The sequence below is a fragment of the Rhinolophus hipposideros genome (genome assembly GCF_964194185.1).
Source record: "Rhinolophus hipposideros genome assembly, chromosome: 20".
In the NCBI taxonomy this organism is placed as follows: Eukaryota; Metazoa; Chordata; class Mammalia; order Chiroptera; family Rhinolophidae; genus Rhinolophus; species Rhinolophus hipposideros.
This window is the reverse complement of record NC_138066.1, coordinates 24,966,130-24,983,542: the sequence shown is the minus strand read 5'-3', so window position 1 is coordinate 24,983,542 and position 17,413 is coordinate 24,966,130. Positions and strand designations below refer to the sequence as shown.

At 38.4% G+C, this 17,413-nt stretch overlaps 2 protein-coding genes across 2 annotated transcripts in view; one reads left to right on the top strand and one right to left on the bottom strand.

Moving 5' to 3' along the window:
- Nucleotides 1–1,976: 1,976 nt before the first annotated feature.
- Nucleotides 1,977–5,134, bottom strand: PTRH2 (peptidyl-tRNA hydrolase 2). The gene is made up of 2 exons (XM_081029026.1): nt 5,000–5,134; nt 1,977–2,600 (listed from the first exon to the last, which is right to left on the bottom strand). The coding sequence occupies exon 2, from the start codon at nt 2,598–2,600 to the stop codon at nt 2,061–2,063; it is 540 nt and encodes a 179-aa protein (XP_080885152.1). The 5' UTR covers nt 5,000–5,134; the 3' UTR covers nt 1,977–2,060.
- Nucleotides 5,135–5,255: 121 nt separating this feature from the next.
- The window catches only part of VMP1 (vacuole membrane protein 1), a 109,223-nt gene continuing 97,065 nt past the window's right edge, over nt 5,256–17,413 (top strand). The window contains exon 1 of the mRNA XM_081029021.1: nt 5,256–5,370. The gene's annotated coding sequence lies outside the window, so the exon portion shown is untranslated. The remainder of the gene's footprint in view (nt 5,371–17,413) is intronic.

The following is a 17,413-nucleotide window of genomic DNA, read 5'->3' as shown; positions in this document are numbered from 1 at the left end:
AGCCCCCAGATCTGGATAACCAGTTTGTCAGTTGTTCTTGCCAGTAAGGCTGTTCCATGACAAAAGTACCTAGTTCATCTCACGACTCAGCCACACAAATCTTTTTCAAATCATACTTGGTGTACACCAGAGTGTTTAATGTTAAGAGTATTGAGACAAATGATCACGGTCAAATTAGTAATATTGCTTCATCGAGGATATTAAGTGAAACTGTTTTTTGACTGATTATAGGGCAGTGAAAACTACAATGACTACTTTTTCAGGTAGGTGCCCTTGTCTTGATCTGTGAAAAGTGCCAGCAGGTTTACCCATGATTGCTTTTGTATCATCAGGGCAACTGTCAACACAGTGAAAAAGAAAAAATGTCTTAATATTATGAAAATAGTTTGGACCCCCTGAAAGTGTCTGAGAGAACCCATGGGCTCTGCCTATACTTGGAGAACTATAAGATGAAACCTATAAAAAACATACTAAGTACAGGTAAACTAGAAAACAAGCATAATAGATTCCCAGAATTACCAGAGTTTGTATACTATTCATTCTAGCAGATATACCATCCTTTATTACAATTACTTGAATCAGCCACAGGCCATCCTGTTGGGAATGCTGCACTGTTCTTTGAACTTGGAACCACCAGTCTGAGGCAAGCCTCAGAAATTACCTGAGCCAGAATCATACTTGAATTCTCTTCAACCCAGTTACATGCTGTTGCATCACTTTTGAATGTAGTAGTAAAAACATTCTGTTTAGAAACAGTGGCTACTGTGGCATCATTCACAGTTGCAATTTCTCCTGTGCTGTCATATGCCAGTATAAATAGCATAAAACTGGCCAAATATTAGAACCTTTGTGACGAGCTGCAGTAGCTTTAGTGGTTTCTGCCCACAGACTCCACTGAACTTAGCCTTAGTTGTGCTATCATGCTGCTATGTTGAAGTTAACTGCTAAGTAATGCTAATTGTTAAAGTTCACCACAGAGTTGGAGCCACTTACCAAGCGCCTGTTAACAAAATTCTCCCTGGCACCACCATCCTACTGAGGGAGATACTGAATTTAGAAAGACTGTCAGGATCCTCCCAAAGAAGGCTTTCAGGAAAAATGGCTTTTTGCAAGAAGAGATTGCAAAAAGGATGAAAGCTACATTGCTTTGGGAGCTGGGAACTTGCCCTTTATATTCTGGGCAGCTAGTATGGCATGGTAATTACTGGAATTGTGTCATGTTATGTGTATAGGGATCAAAAGGGAAATAAAGGTGCCCTTAAATAATTGAATTATCTAGTTCCTTAAATTCCAGGCAAACAGTGGGATGTTGGGATGACACACTACATTCACTTCACAATTACCATAAACTCGTTTGCATGTCTACTACCATCTTCAAGGTCTGCACAAGTCCCTTCATAAGTTTCAATGCCTTCACTGTTAAGAAAGCATATAAAGCAATTTTTCCACACTATGATGTAGAACCACTGCTGAGAACCTCTGGCTAGTGTGGGTCAAGGACCTGAACATAGAACACTATACAGGTGGGTTATATCAATGTTATAAAACATCAACTTTGAGACGTTTATTTAAAAATCCAGGTTAGATTCTAACCCCGTTGTGGGTAGCTATACCATCATCTACAAATGAAGTAGATCTGTTAGTCATCCAGAAAGTGACAGAGGGGAAAAACTGCAGTTCGCATCCAGTGGGACTACACTTGAACCCGTCTCCAAGGGGGACAGCAACATAGTCTTGGGGAAGAAGAGCTATTAAGACACAGGGACCTAACCATGCATAGGGAATGCTGTTTCCCCCCTTGTAATCCAATTTTGTTGTGACCTATTCCTCTTAAATATTTTTTGTTTGAGCACTTGGAACTACTAGGACCATCATAACGAACCTTTTTTCCCCCCGTTAGCCTCAAGATAACTGTAACTGTACCAAGTACATGACAGAAGAACACAGGAACAGATTTTCATCTACAGAATACTTAAACTGGGGGAAGAAATTCAGCTTTTATTCCATTTAACAGTTTCAAAAGCTTGTGGTAGTGGGACCATCATCATACAAAACTCCACTTAGTAAAGTTTTAGGTGACCAGTGACTTTGTCAATTAGGTCTGCTGGTCCTGGCCCAATTCCTAGGACAGTTTGAGAGCCTGGTGCAATCTGAGTACGTCCAGCATCTTGGATTAAACTTACAGTCAGTCCCAGCATTTTCGCGTGGGTCAGTAATTGAAGCAGAGTTTCTTCATCAGGGGCTTTGACCACCACTTTGGGTTGGCCACAGTACTCCCACTGTTTGAGCAATTCAGGATTTCTCCTTTGAATTTGCTTGTAGGCAGAAACAGCAGCATGAGAACACTGGGCAGCCACTTTCCCTTTTCCCATCTTTAAGTCATTTCGAACCACAAGAATCATTTTGTACTCCCCACTCTCTCCTAAGATGCTCGTTTCAGTTCCGGTCTCTCTGTCTGTCTCACTCACTGAGTTTCTGGGGATTGTCCCAAAGCGTACGCGGAGGCCCCAGCCCAGGCACATGCCACAAGCAACTCCGGCAGCCAAGCTGAGTGTACCAGGATGAGCCAAATACTCCATCACCAAGGATTTGGAAAGCATCTTAAAGGAAAGAAAAAAGTCATTACTATCTAGCAGTGAAATTTATAGGCTTATCAGATAAAACACCTTAACAGTAAGTATATAAGCAACATTTAAAACTATATGAGGTCATCCAGAAAAAACACAAAATATATCTTGGATCTTACGCATGCGCTGTCTTTTCCTCTGAACTAGAAAAGATTCAAGAATACAGGGGAAGCAGTTTAGGTCATTTTGAATTGCAATGTGAGGAATATCTCTCTCATTGGACACAACAAAGCTCTGTTCCTCAGTTTTTCTAATTCTTGGGGAGAAAGGAAATTTTCTGTTTTACCAAGATGCCCTAAGGATCTAAAGAAACCAAGAATCCCCCCCGCCACCCTTTCTGAAATACAGTTTTATTTACTTGTGTCTTCACAATGCAGTGGTTTCAATAGGGATGGGACCAGCCCCTCAGAGAAGTTCCTGGCTGTCAGAATCACAAGCCTGGAGTAAGGTGCCTGGCTGACATTTACTGCACCCTAGCATGGAATGCTAAAAGTCTTTAGAGTGAGGATTTGACCCACTGGACATCATTACAGGTGAAAAACTTAACACCCGAGACTGGAACCCAACTTCATTTTACATATTAACACAAAGTATTTTCTGCATAGTTTTAATACACACTGAATTTACCAGAAGTCTATCATATAAAATAAAGGAAGATCATCCTTTATCATTATCAGAAATTCTTGTTACCCCAGCAAAGTTTTTTATGGTATTTGAGTCACCAATAAAACCTATCAGTCTACATTTGACGCTGTTGGAGTCATGAGTTTATGAATAGGCACAAGTCCTAGAAATACATATTTTATCAAATTTATTTTTCTCATTTATGTTAAAATTAGGAAATATATTTGAAATTACAAGGTAAATTATATAGTATTATCAAACATTTTAATATCAGGATAGTATTGGGGAAAGGGATGTTGAACTTTGATGTAATTCACATACTATAAAATTCAGCTTTTTAAAGCATACAATTCAGTGATTTTTAATATAGCTACAAGATTGGTTAACATCCATCACTATTTAATTCCAGAACATTTTCACTGCCCCAAAAAGAAACCTCTGTACCCATTAGCGGTCATTTCTCATTTTGCCCTCCCCTAGCCCCTGGCAAAAACTAATTTACTTGCTCTTTATGGATTTTCCTATTCTGCACAGTGATATAAATCAAACCATACAATACGAGGTGTGATCAAAAACTACGGTGAATATTTTAATAAAAAAATATATATTACAGTATGAGACACATTGCCATTAATCCCCCTCAAAAAAGTCCCCCTTGCTTTGAACACACTTATCCCATCGTTCTTGCCACTTTCTGAGCAGTTCTGGAAGTCCTCTTTCGTGTGTGTCTTTAATTGCACTGTCGTGGCTGCCTCGATGTCCTGAATTGATTTAAAATGTTTACCTTTCATGATCATTTTGATTTTTGGACAGATCCGGTGAGTAAGGTGGATGAGGACAAATTAATGTCGTTATTTGACAGAAATTGCCGTAGAAATTATACTTCCACAACACAAATCTGATTCTGTAATTTCCCCGCTCAAAAATCACTGGATAAACGCCTAAAGAATAACACATAAACCCTTTTGCACGAATTTACAGCACTACACAATTTGGTGATAACCCACTTTATCCTTCCGACCCACTTTCCTGCCATATACTGTCCTATCCAGCCACACCAAATTACTAGATTCTTTCAAGTTGCGATCTTTCCTTGAAACTATTTTCCATTTTTCTCCACTTGAACACACAAACAAAAACATTCTCTTCACCCATGAAGACGTACCTCATTCAAATGACACCTCCCTCTGGTCTTTCCCACCCCGCACCCCCCCTCCCCCGAGTCTTTATTCTCCAGATCGGCGGGAACACACATAACTACTGCAGATCATATTCTCAGCGTCTAGTACAGTGCCTGGGATAGAATGTTGAAGAATTAAATACTTTTCGAGGCATTATGTCTGTGTGACACGGGGGAACCAAATTTTCGATCATATTCTTAGAAATCTTTTCTTGGCTCGTAGGACTCAACTTGATACGCTGTCATTGAATAAATACTCAGCAGAGTGTAAGCCTGCTCGCTATTTTCTCGCATTCGGAGCGAGCACATCGATGCTGCCTGACTGGAGGATTTGCCTGAGAATTAAAAATTCGGGGTCCTTCCCCTCTCCAGAATCTTGGTCCCTTCTTCCAAAGAACGATTGGCAGAACAAGAAGAGTGGCTCCAGCGGCCAATGGGCGGAATACAGTTCACGAAGAAGATGAAGGGTTGGGGGGGTGGGTTACGGAATGAGGTAGGAAGTAGCAGTCCAACTGGAGAGGATGCACAAAGACATCCCTCTCCTTCGCCCTGTGAGGGCCCGACCTACCTGGAGCACCTCTCCTCCACCTCACTGGCGTCTTCGCGTTCTTCACCTCTGACTAGCGAGCACGCGTCTGTCGCGGGCGTTACCTTTTCCGGGATCCCTAGACAACAAGTTCCGGATCAAGAACTGCGTAGAGAACAGTCATTCTTCCTCTCACCCCGCCTGAGGGTCCGGAACCGAAATCCCGCGACGATCCGCCCAGGTTGCCGAAAGGAGGTGGGAACGTTTCTCTTTTGGAGGCGGTCTCCCGGGGGGACACGGACCGGAAGTGACGCGAGCGAGTTCCGGTTGGTCGTAGCCCAGCGGCGGGTGTGAGAGTCGGTGTGGAGCCGCTTCCAGGATCCCGAGATCCGGAGAAGCCCGGGTCAGAGCGGGTAAGTAAACGAGCGCGGGGAAGTGGGGACGGAATTCTGAGACTGTCCTCGGAGCTTGGCTTCTTCCGGAGCTCTCCCACTTAGACCGTGCAGATCTGGGGCAACGTGATTTCGACTTCAAGCGAGGTTTAGGGTGTTACTGACCTGGGTGTCTCAGTCAGGCGGTAGCTGGGTTATTCGGGACATCTCCCCGTGGTGGGCCACCGATACTTTGAACCCACACACTGGACTCCCGACTTTTTGCTCTCAGTGCCGCGGATTTGGAAGCCGTTCTAAGCCTCTGTAGAGTACCCATCTCTTTTTCTCCTGGTGTCTAGGACCTTAGGGTAAATGGAGATCTTCCCTGCTGATGACCAAGCTGTTTCTCAAGATCTGTCAGTTTGGGTTCTTGCCTTACCCAACCACTAGCGCATGACGCTAAATATATCCGCTTCTAAACAAAATTCAGGCGTGCGAGTTCTATCTAAAGCGTTGGTGGCCAAGGAAATGGGGCCTTCGTACCGTAGATCTCTTGCAGAGGACTTTCACGAAGAATAGGTTTCTCTGCCTTTTCCAAATCCCTGACCCCTCCAACCCCTGAACGAGTATTTCATTACAGTGGAGGTATTTGCAATAAAACATGATCTCTAACATTCCAAAAACTCATATATGGTCCTGTATTACACTGCTAAGGTTACTTATGACCTCTAAACCAGTAGGTTTTACACTATTTTGTTTTTCTGAAAATCCATTGAAAAATCTTATAACATATAGGTTCTAGCACTGTTTACCTATCTTGGCAGCATATCTCCTTTCCCAAAATTTAATGTCTTTCAGTTCTCCTTTGGGACTTGTCAGAAATTTTGTAGACAAATTGCCCTGATCTTTTGGAGAAGTTGGTATAAGTTTTTCTAATGTTGAAGTGATAGAAAATTTAATGTTCTGACTATCTATTAACTGTATTATCATTAGTTCTGATTTTAGTTGTATATTCTTAGCTGTACATTCTATACATGATGATACTGAGAAACTTATGTACTAGGCAACACTTTATGCATTCTATATGTTTTTATTGACCTTTGGAAGAGTGATGGTGGTACCCAGACAAATGTAGCCAATTTGTGTGAAATTACTCTACTGTAGAAATCTTTTATATTTTGTTCTTTGCCTGTATTATTTTAAAACACTAGAGTATTTTCTTTTTCTGTAATATATCCTACTTGATTAACACACTTTAATTTCTGTGACATTCCAGAATCACCAAGTTTCTGAACTACTTCATAAATAAATGGTTTAATGCCTTTTAGCAGCTTACCTACAGCTAGTTTATCAATCTATTGTTTAGTTTTCATAGTATTCTTATTTTTGTTTTAGAAAAAATTTTCACACTTGTCTGGATTGAGGTGACAAAATTTTTGAGATGTGGAATTATATACATTAGATGTTATCATTAGTTTTTAACATCTGGTAAATGTGCCTACTGACTTTATAACAGCCAAACCTGATCTTATATTTTGTATTCTTTTTGTTCAATTCAGTTATCTAGGGATTGATTATCGAAATTTTCTCTCTTTTCCAACGTCTTCCTGCTTTTGTCTTGAATAACCACTTTTTAGGATTTCAAAAGGTCATCAAACTTTAAATCAGAAGACCTGGATTGAAGTCTGGGCTCCAACACTTATTGAGTGAAGGTTGGCAGGTTACGTAACTTTCTGAGCTGACCTGGATTGTATTGATTAATAGTACTTGTTCACTTTACTTCATAGGATTGTCATGATGATTAAGTGAGATAGTAAATGAAATCACTATATAAATAAAAATATGGTCATATTGTCATTTTACTCTGCAAGCTAGACATATGTCAGTGCAGAACACTGTTACTTTGCATCATTTCAAAATGTGATGTTTTATATTCAGTGTATTGTTTATCTGAAAACATTATCGCACTTTTCTGAGATGATCTTTGTCCTACTTTTGAACATAATTAAAGCTAGCCAGGAAGAGTTTGATACTGTAATCCATTGAGTTAGTCACCTTGGTTAATAAGTAGGTGACTGGAAAATGATTATAGCTTTGCTTTGGGGAATTTTAAGTCTGATCTCTTTTGGTCATCATGTATTGTTACTTAAGAATTTTCAAGTGCAGAGGGAACTGAAGTTTTTGGTGCTTAGAGGTTAGAAGTACCCTTACTTATATTAAGTAAGGAACTTTACCATTTCACTGAAACCTACTGAACGCAGTATTTAGAATTAGAAGCAACTTCTGTGAACATTTAGTTAGATTCTTCTCATTTAACTAAGGAGAAAATTGGGGCCCAGAAACAATTAGTAATTGGTTTGCCAGAGGTCATATGGTTTAGGTGGGGCCAGAACCTGAACTGGAAATGAGATCCCAGGTATTCTTTCTGTTCTGCTAAGGTTGTCTCCAGCATCTTTATATGGTTTGGTAATATTTTCTGGTTTGCATGAAAATGGTTTCTCATATTAAAGGGATCAATGTGTGTGTATACATTTTTTCCCCTCGATCTGATTTAGCCTTGTAAACGCTATAAAAACAAAAACACTGCTTCACAAGATTTGCAGTGGACTGTAATAAGAAAAAAAAGAAAATTAGTTCTATTGAGAACAGTTATTCTGAGTTCTTGCTTCATTACTATCAGGTATCGCGGTGTCTTCTTTCTAGCAAGCGGAAAAGACAGAGGATCTTTGTAACACATGTCTGTACTGAGTGAATGTTGTTGCTAATGAGTAGGAGGAAGCTGTATTCATTCTTTGCTCCTGCTAAAAAATTTCCCCAAGCTGTTTGCAATTTTAATATTGTTGTGTTAATTATCTCTTAATCTATAGAGGCATTTCTCTGTTTCATTCTGGGTAGATAGCCACTATAGAAGAGTTAATGCTTTGTCTTTTGGGGAACTCTTGCTTACAGTGATTTCACAAAAGCTGTTTAGTCTCTCCCCTTTCTTGGAGATTATAGTGCCAGTTGCTTATTACCACTGCTGTTTTGCCCAAGTGTTGTTTGTTGGTTCCTCCTTCCTCTCCCTCACCTCCTCCCCCTCCTTTTTCTCTCTCTCCCTCTCCCCCTCCTTCTACCTCCCTCGGTCTCCTGACTAACCTCAGGCTCAAACTATATGAGTAGAAGAGATAATTTGTTTGCTGTTGTGTCAGTTAATAAAATCTGCTTTCACAAAGACTTGCAGATATTTTGGGGGTAAACTTTTAAAGAGTTTATTTCAAGAAACTCCTTATTTTGTCTGGGAAAGCAACTTTGTATAAAGGTTGCTGACCTGATAACATATATTATGTAAACCCTTATGTAAAGCTCATTTAAAAGTATTACACTCCTTGAAGGCTTTGGAAATTTGAACAGGTGATACTTTTCTATGTCCGATAAAAGATGGTACTTGAAATTTCAGGCGTTTTTTAAAATTAAGCAAGGGCTATCTATTGAGTAATCCTGTCTCAGCTGGTCTATCTGTAATTGCCAAGGATTTTGTCAGTAGTATTCCAGAAATACGTATTTTTTTTTCGGTAGTTCTTTGTGATGTTTTCTCTTTTTCTTGAAGTTCTTTAATAATAATGACCTTGGTCATTATAGATTTTTCTGAAAGACTAGGTAGATAGTGATAAGAACCAGGGCTATGAAACTAGATTGCCTTGGTTCAAATTCCAGCTCTGCTACTGTGCTACCCTTGGGCTGGTTACTTAACCTCTTGCTGTCTCAATTTCCTCCTTGACAATGAAGTCAGTACCTTTCTTGTTAGGGTTAAATGAATAGATTTAAGTAAAGCATTTAGACAGTGCCTGGCATATAGTTAACCATGATTAGCATCATCATCAACTGGCCTCCTGAGCAGTTGCTAAGATCTCCATCCCAACCCTCTTGAAAGCGTGTCTTTATATTGCTGCTTACTTGATTATTGTTTGCTCATTATCAATGAAGTTTCTGTCAATCATTGTACTTATATACACAATTTCATTTTGTGAGTATTTTATACGTGGGATTTTTAACGATATGAGGCATTCCTGTGGGCCATTTTCTCAGCCTTTTTATAGTGTTAACAATTTACATTGTAGGGGTTTACAATGATTTACTCCCTGATGTGCCTTTGTGATATGTAGATTATTTTGAGCTAAAGGCAACAGACCCTGCAGGCTCAAGAGAAACTTCTGCCTTCCTTAACTACTTTGCCCTTAATAGGAGAAATACCCTCTGTGGGTCTATCTATGTGACAGGGCAAACTAGTAATCCCTGAACCATCTGCTCTTCTTCTTGTCCTGCAGTGATACTCTGAAGCCCCAACGTGCCTTACTTCATCCTAAACTCAGAATGTTACATATACCTCATTTTCCCTTTCTGTCTCAGAAACTCTCATATATGCAGAGTCTCTGATTCTCTAACATATGTGAGGTTCCCATGTGTATGAAATTAAATTTGATTTTCTCTTGTCAGTCTGTCTCATATTGATTATTCAACCAGCCAAAAAGAACCGTGTAATGGCTTATCTGTGTAATGGCTTTCTTTGCATGGCAAGATCATTTTGCAGTGACATCTGTTGCCTTATCTATTCATTCATCCAATCAGTGAATAAATACTTGTGTCTTAGGCCTTTTACCAGGTTCTGGAGAAAACAGTGGGAAACAAAGACAATCAGATATTTTAGTCAGGAGCCTGGTAGAGAAAAAAATAAATACGGAAATGAAGGAATAAACACAGTATAATAAATGTTATAAAATAAGTAGACAAGGGTTTGAGAGAGAATTAATATGGATATGTGCCTGTTTGAGTCTCTAGCACAGAACACTTGTAATACAGCAACATGAGATGAGATAGGAAACATACTCATGGTCCAGATTATGTATAACTTTGCAGGCCATGGAAGTGAGTTTAGATTTGACTTTGAGTGCAATAGGAAGTCATTCTAAAATTTCAAGTAGGGAATACTATGGTTTATATGAAGTTCACTCTTGCTCATATGTGAAGGATGAATTAAAGGTAACAAGAACAGAAATGGAGAGAGAAGTTAGGAGTCCATTGAAATAATAATCCAAGTGAGAAATGAGAATGGCCTGGACCAGAGTGGTAGCAAAAAAGTGAAGAGCAGTGAGTGGGTGGATACTAAATATACTTGGAATGGAACTGGGTCCTGGATTAGATGTGAGGAATAAGGAAATGAGAAGAGTCAAGGATGACTGTGCTTCTGGATTTAGTTACTGCGTGGATGGTTGTGTCAAGTACTGGAAACAGGAAGGTTTGGGGAAAACCAGGTTTGTTAAAAAGAAGAGGGATGGGGTTGGGGGTAAAAAAGGATGTATTGTACTTGAGATGCTTAGGAATCATCCAAGTGGTGCTATTAGGATACAAATCTAGAAGTCAGGACCAAAAATATAAATTCAGACTGGTATATTAAACTCTGGAACCCAATAAGCCACTTGGGGAGACGGAAGAGGAGGGGGCCCAGATGAGGTAAAAGAGAGCTGGCAAAGGAGACTAATGAGTGTTTGAAGAAAGAATAATCAGATACGAGGTGTGATCAAACAATACGGTAAATGTTTAAATTTTTAAAAAAGTATTGCAGTGAAAGACATTGCCATTAATGACCCTCAAAACACTCCCTCTTGCTTCAAACAAACTCATCCCGTTGTTCTTGCCACTTTCTGAAGCAGTTCTGGAAGTCGTCTCTCATGAGTGTCTTTAGTTGTGTTGTCGTGACTGCCTCGATGTCCTGAATTATTTTGATTTTGGGGAACAGCCAGAAGTCTCACGGTGCCAGATCCGGTGAATAAGGTGGATGAGGATACACCATAATGTTTTTATTTGACAGAAATTTCCATATACCAAAAGCGATGTGTGACACAGAGTGTTGTCATGATGGAGGATGATTTATGGTACACTTTACAACACACTTCTCTCAACCGTAGCTCACACCTGACTGATTGCTCTGGTCAAGTTGAAACTTGTAGCACACTGTTACTGAGGTTTGATGCACAGCTTCCCGTATTGAAGATCCCTGCCTTTCTGTTGGATGGCTCTTGTTGGATGACTCTCGTTGGATGGCTCTCGGCAGCAGCATTCACTGTATTTTCTGATCACAACGAAAGGCTCTGTGTCACACATGACTTCTGGTATGGCAATTTCTGTCAAATACGAACATCCTGTCCTCATTCTGTCCTCATCCACCTTTTCACTGGATCTGGCACCGTCCGACTTCTGGCTCTTCCCCAAAGTCAAAATGACCATGAAAGGTAAGCATTTTGAATCAATTTAGGACATTGAGGCAGCCATGACAATGCAACTAAAGACACACATGAAAGAGGACTTCCAGAACTGCTTCAGAAAGTGGCAAGAATGATGGGATCAGTGTGTTCGAAGCGATGGGGAGTATTTTGAGGAGAATTAATGGCATATGTCTTTTATTGTAACAAATTTTTTAAATTTAGACATTCACTGTATTTCTTATATTTCAGCTAATCTGGGGTGTCATTGCTTTCTTATAGAATATTCTTTAGAAATTTCTAACTTTTAGATTTGGTGGTAAAATCCTCTTTTATTGCTATAAATTACTACTATATTACTATTAATTATATAATGTAAATTAATTATATAATTATATTAATTATATAATAATTATGTGATAATTATATAGTAATAATTATATTAATAATCAATTACTATTATATTAATAATTAATTACTATTAATATATTTTGTTGGACACACAATTCTAAACTAGCTATTTTCTCTCAATTCTAATGATGTTCCATTGTTTCTTGGCTTTCATGGTTGCTGTTGAGAATGCTGCTTTCATTCTAACCTTCCATTTTTCAGCAATCTGTCCTTTCTTTTTGACTGCTTTCAAGATCAAGATCTCTTTGCGTTAGTGTTCCGTCGTGTGATTGCAGTGTTTCTAAATAGGATTTTTAAAAATTTGTTCTACTTGGCACACATTATACATCTTAGATCTACTGACTCATTTCTGGAAAAAATTAGACCTTCACCTTTCCAATTCTGGAAATACTAGGCTTTTTAAAAAAAATTATATTTCTTGCATTCTTTATTCTCCTGGGATTCCAATTAAGCAAATGGTAGCTCTCATTCTATCCTCTGTGTCTTTTATTTGCTTACATTTTCCATTGTATCTCTACTGCGTTCTTAATAAATTCCCTGCATAACTCATTCAGTTCACTTCATCTGTGTCTGCTCTGCTATTTAATCCATCCATTGGCTTTTAATTTCAACAGTTATGTTTTTTATTTCTAGAAGTTCCATTTGCTTTTTTCCCCTTCAATTCTGTTTAGTTATGATAGTTTTTATTGTGTGCTCATCTTTGTATCTGCATCCTTTGTTCTGTAAACATTGTATACATAGCTATTTCATAAAATGCTTAACTGCACCTGAAACTCTAGTATCTACTGTTCTTATCCTGAAGGGATAGGAGATTAAGTGGTAGTAGTGGGGGGCGGGGTCCTATGCCCATAATGGCTTGGTTTCTGGTACCTTTATGAGTTTATTGGTTTATCTTATTCTGTGGGAGTCCAATGGACCTAATTTACAAAGAGAGTTTGTTCTACTTCTGCTTAGAGCTAGAAGGCACCACTGACTTGGGACTACATCAGTGGTCCCTGTGGGTGTAAGAGAGGAAAAATTCTCTACTCTCTTTGGGTCTCTGGCTGCCTAAGAATAAAAATGATAGAAGACAGATTAACAGGAGAAAACATACCAGTTTTACGTGTAAATTGGACCCTTCACAAGAGAATGAAGACCCAAAGAAGTGACCAGAACAGGAAGCTCTTTATACCTTTTAGACAAACAGTAAATTTGTGAAGAATTGAGCATACAAAGAGGTTTGGGCCAGGTGTAGTGAATGATGAAACAAATAGGAAGATAAGGGTTAGTTTAACAAGGTTTGTTTGTACAGATTTGTGGGCCCCAAAATCTTCATCTTTGGTGATAAGAATGTCTTCCTCCTTGTACAGGGAGGGTACCTGTCACATGGAGTTTTATTTCCTGCTTTCAAGAAGAAAAAGGAGAGTCAGAGTGTCCTTGTACCTGTCGTTTCTCAAGTGCTTTTAATTCAAAGTATGCAATATGCCAAAGTGACGTATCTTGAGGTGGTATATTCTGCATATGGATCTTAGCCCATCTGACATGCGACTTAGCCCAGAGAGACAGCCACAAATTCAGTGTCCTGTCTCCAAAGTTAATCTTCCTCCAGGGATCTTGTCTGAGGGTAGCCTTGGCCTTCCCAATTGCTATTGCTCCTGTTGGTTTCCTTCCTGCTGCTCAGGTTCCCTTCTGTTCCCACAATGCCTCCCAACCACCCCAGCTCTTGGCCATCCAGCCTCTTCTGGGTCTGCTGTATAGTTTGCTTATTATTTTGGAAGGACAGAAGGGGACCTGGGAGACTCTCTCTAACCTTTGAGACCAGGGATATCTCAAAGAATATAGCCAATCCAGGATGTAGTTTTTACGGACATGAAGGGTTCAAGTTCCTAGTACGTGTACTTGACTTCACATAATACATGTTACTAAAATGTTTAATTTCCATTTTTCCAGGTGCACTATTTTAGTTTATTATTCTATATAACCTTATCACGAAGCCCTTTGAATGCCAAGAATTCAGTGATGCAAATAATTACACCATAATTTATCTACCCAGTAGATTCTAATTTTCTTAAGATAGAAATGAAGGTCCCTAGCGATTATTAGTGGGAAGCTCTTTAATATTTAAGGGAAAATGAAACCCAAAATATCCTTTAAAATGGGCAAAGAATGTGAAATGTACAATGTAAAAAGTGCTGTGGATAATTTTGGCCTTAGGAAATGTTGAATGACCAAAATACCAGTAGGTATCTCCAATTATCCATCTTAATGAGTGGAGTGAGGACATTACTACCATTTTCATAGATAGAGAATGTGTAGCAAGTTCTGGTGTTTTTCCAAACAGTGGATAATAAAAAAATTCTGCTTCACAGATCGTAAATTTTAGATTTATCTGCATCAAATCCTTCATTTTAATATAATCGGAAGCATGTACCTTTATCATTTGAAAATGTTCTGTGATTTAACTTATTATTAATGACTTGTATAGGCCAATTTATATTCCACACGTATTTGGGGGCAAAGTAAAGAGGTCGTTTAAGCAGTCTGAATTTTTAAATTTTATCAGAAAAATACACAAACGGTAATAATCCACAAAGAAATGACCAAAAGAGGCAAAAGTGAAGTCATTTGATTTTCATGACAGCTAGTTTAAATAGTGAGAATCAATAGAAATGAGTGTTCTCTTAATTCTAGAAATGAGAAACGTTTGTAAAACAGGACAAGCTAAATTATTGGGAAGACTTTTTCATCACTTTTTTTCTGTGACTCCAGAATTCCTCCGTGAGAATTGAAAATACTCTCACCAGACTGTTTTGTGTAGTAGAAGAAACATTGAATTTGGACTTGGAAAAGTGAAGTTGAATTCTCACTTTGCAATTTACATGCTGCTGAATTTGCTGTTTGTGCTTGTTTGAGCCCTCCATTTCTCATTTGTAAAGAGCAAGGATGAAAACTATCCCTACAAACGGTTTGTGGGGACAGAGCCCCAGAGAGCAGTTTCCAGTCTCTCTGCCTCACGTGGAAAGGTGCTGGCTCAGGTAGTAAATGGCCATCAACTGTGATTGGATGGCCATCAGTTGTGGCTAGTTGGCCGTCAGTTGTAACCTGTGAGCCATTGGCCACTAATATAACTGCTGTGGCTACGCTAGTAGAAAATGGGGGCTAGCAAGAAGATGGGGGCTGAGCCTGCAAGTGGTGCAATGAGGGTTGTGTGGATTGTGTGGCTCCTGTTTCCTGTGTCTCCAACCCAGCCGCCAGCGAACTATTGTGGTATGACTCCCCTACCTATGGCTTCGTGGGTGTTGCTTTTTGGCCTCACCACGTCCTGTGTTCTTGTTCAGGGAGTGGGAGCAGAGACCCCGCAGGGTTGTTAGCATCATGTTGAAAATCTGTATGTAAACTGTAAGTCACTATACAGAAGTAGTTGTTATTACATAAATCCAAACCCTAGCTTTGGGCTGGGTAGACTTCTTAGACTATTAGAACAGAAAGAAAATTATGACAATCATTTACTCTATGTGCCTGATAATTGCTCAAAGAGAGAATCATGTATGTGAAGTGACAGTCCCAAGGTCTCACAGTCAGTGAAATCTCCCAACTCTAGGCTGTTTTCCTTTTTACTGTCTTAATTCTTGACCTTACTCTTACTCCCCCATCTTTTTGGTGAAAATGTTTTGCTAAGATTGCATTTATTATGAATAACTGAGTGAAGATTTAGAAGTATATTGAGAGAAAATGAGAAACAGGGTTTTTCAAGCTGCGATTTTATAAGTTACTCATTTTCCCCATGAAAATAAAATCATGTTTTTACACAAAGGAACATAAAATGATATTTTACATGTTGAAAGTGAGAGATGAAAAAACAAACCTATGAGACAAACCTATCAGACTCTCAAAAGGGGAGTCCCTAAATGTCTTCTAGGTTGTATCCTTTTAAGATTTAGATTTTTAATTTTATCTAATTAAAAATTAGATATGGAGCAATGGCCTTTTTCAACAATTAGAAGACTGTGATGAGTTGAATGTATTTTACACTTCACTAAATTAAGGTGATGGACAGTTTAGGCCAGAAATACTGGGGGTGCCCAAAAAAGTATACATATGACTTGTATTCATTTTTTGTTACCGGTATTTATTATTACAATTTTAATACAATTTTTCCTTTCTTTAAATGTGTATACTTTTTTTTGGCATCCTCTGTGTATACCCTCATAACCTGCTAAGCCAGGAGATTTATTGAGATTTTGAATGCTTTTAATAGGTATCCTCACTTGGAGTTTTAATTTGGCTAATTCTCCATAAAGTTCAAAAAGAGTCAGAGAATTTTTTTCATATATTCTCATTTAATAATGAATTTTCAGAGAACACATTCTTAAACTGTTAGAACATAGATAACTCTCTGACTCTCAGAGTCAGATGATCTGATGATAGTCACTGATATCGTGCATGGTGTTTGAATTATCTTTGGCTTTATACCCCTTCACAAGTGGAAAGCTGTATCAAAGCTTCACTTGTCAAGATATATTACTCTTCACTTACGTTATCTATTAAGTTTCCAAGAATAAGTTGCAGTTTCTTAATCTTTATAGTTTTAGGGGAATCTACAGCTATTTTGGAGTCGTCTGTGACTGAATGTACTAAATAATGCAGTTAAAGATACACACTTCTGAAAGTAAGAAAGGTTACTGAAAGATTTAATATTCAAATTGGCTGTCTTTTTATGCATTCTATGAAAAGCAGTGTGTTTTATTGAGAAAGCCAACTTAACATTTTTGTGAGAAAGAATCATTTGGATAGATTATTTTCTTAACAGGGAGTGTGTTCATTTTATTTTGGAACACAGAGGCCAAGAAAGTTAGAATCAGTGACTTCAGTGATCTTGTTTGCTTTTCCTTTTCATCTTGTTAAATTCTGCAATAACTCTAATGTTACGTAGGGAGTTGCCATTCTCATTTTATCCTTAAATGTTTTTTTGTGTTGCTTTGAAAAACTCACCGTAATTTAGTTTCACGTTGTTTTTGCATTAACAAGTGTAGCTAATGTTTAAAATGAATGGAGTATTATAGTCTTAGAACTGGATGTACAGCCTACAAAGAACCTTTGTGAGCTGATTTTAACAGTATTTTTTATAAGCATTTTTGCCAGAACACAACAAAACCCCCCACATATTTTCATATCAACCTTTTATTTTTAAATGCTTCAGCTGTGTTTAAAATCTGTAAGTTACAGCCTTTTAAAGCATTTCTTATATCTAGATGTAGCTTCACAATGAAAATTATTATTTGATGTTTGAGTTATGCTTCTTTCCTATTTCTGTTGTCTTATCCCTTCCACAGACCGATAGAGTTGATTTCAACAATTTAATTTTTACAAACAAAATTTAGATACACACTGTTAAAATTGATACTATAACACTCACTGCAAAGAAAAGCACCCTTGAATGTCAGGAATATATGCTAAAT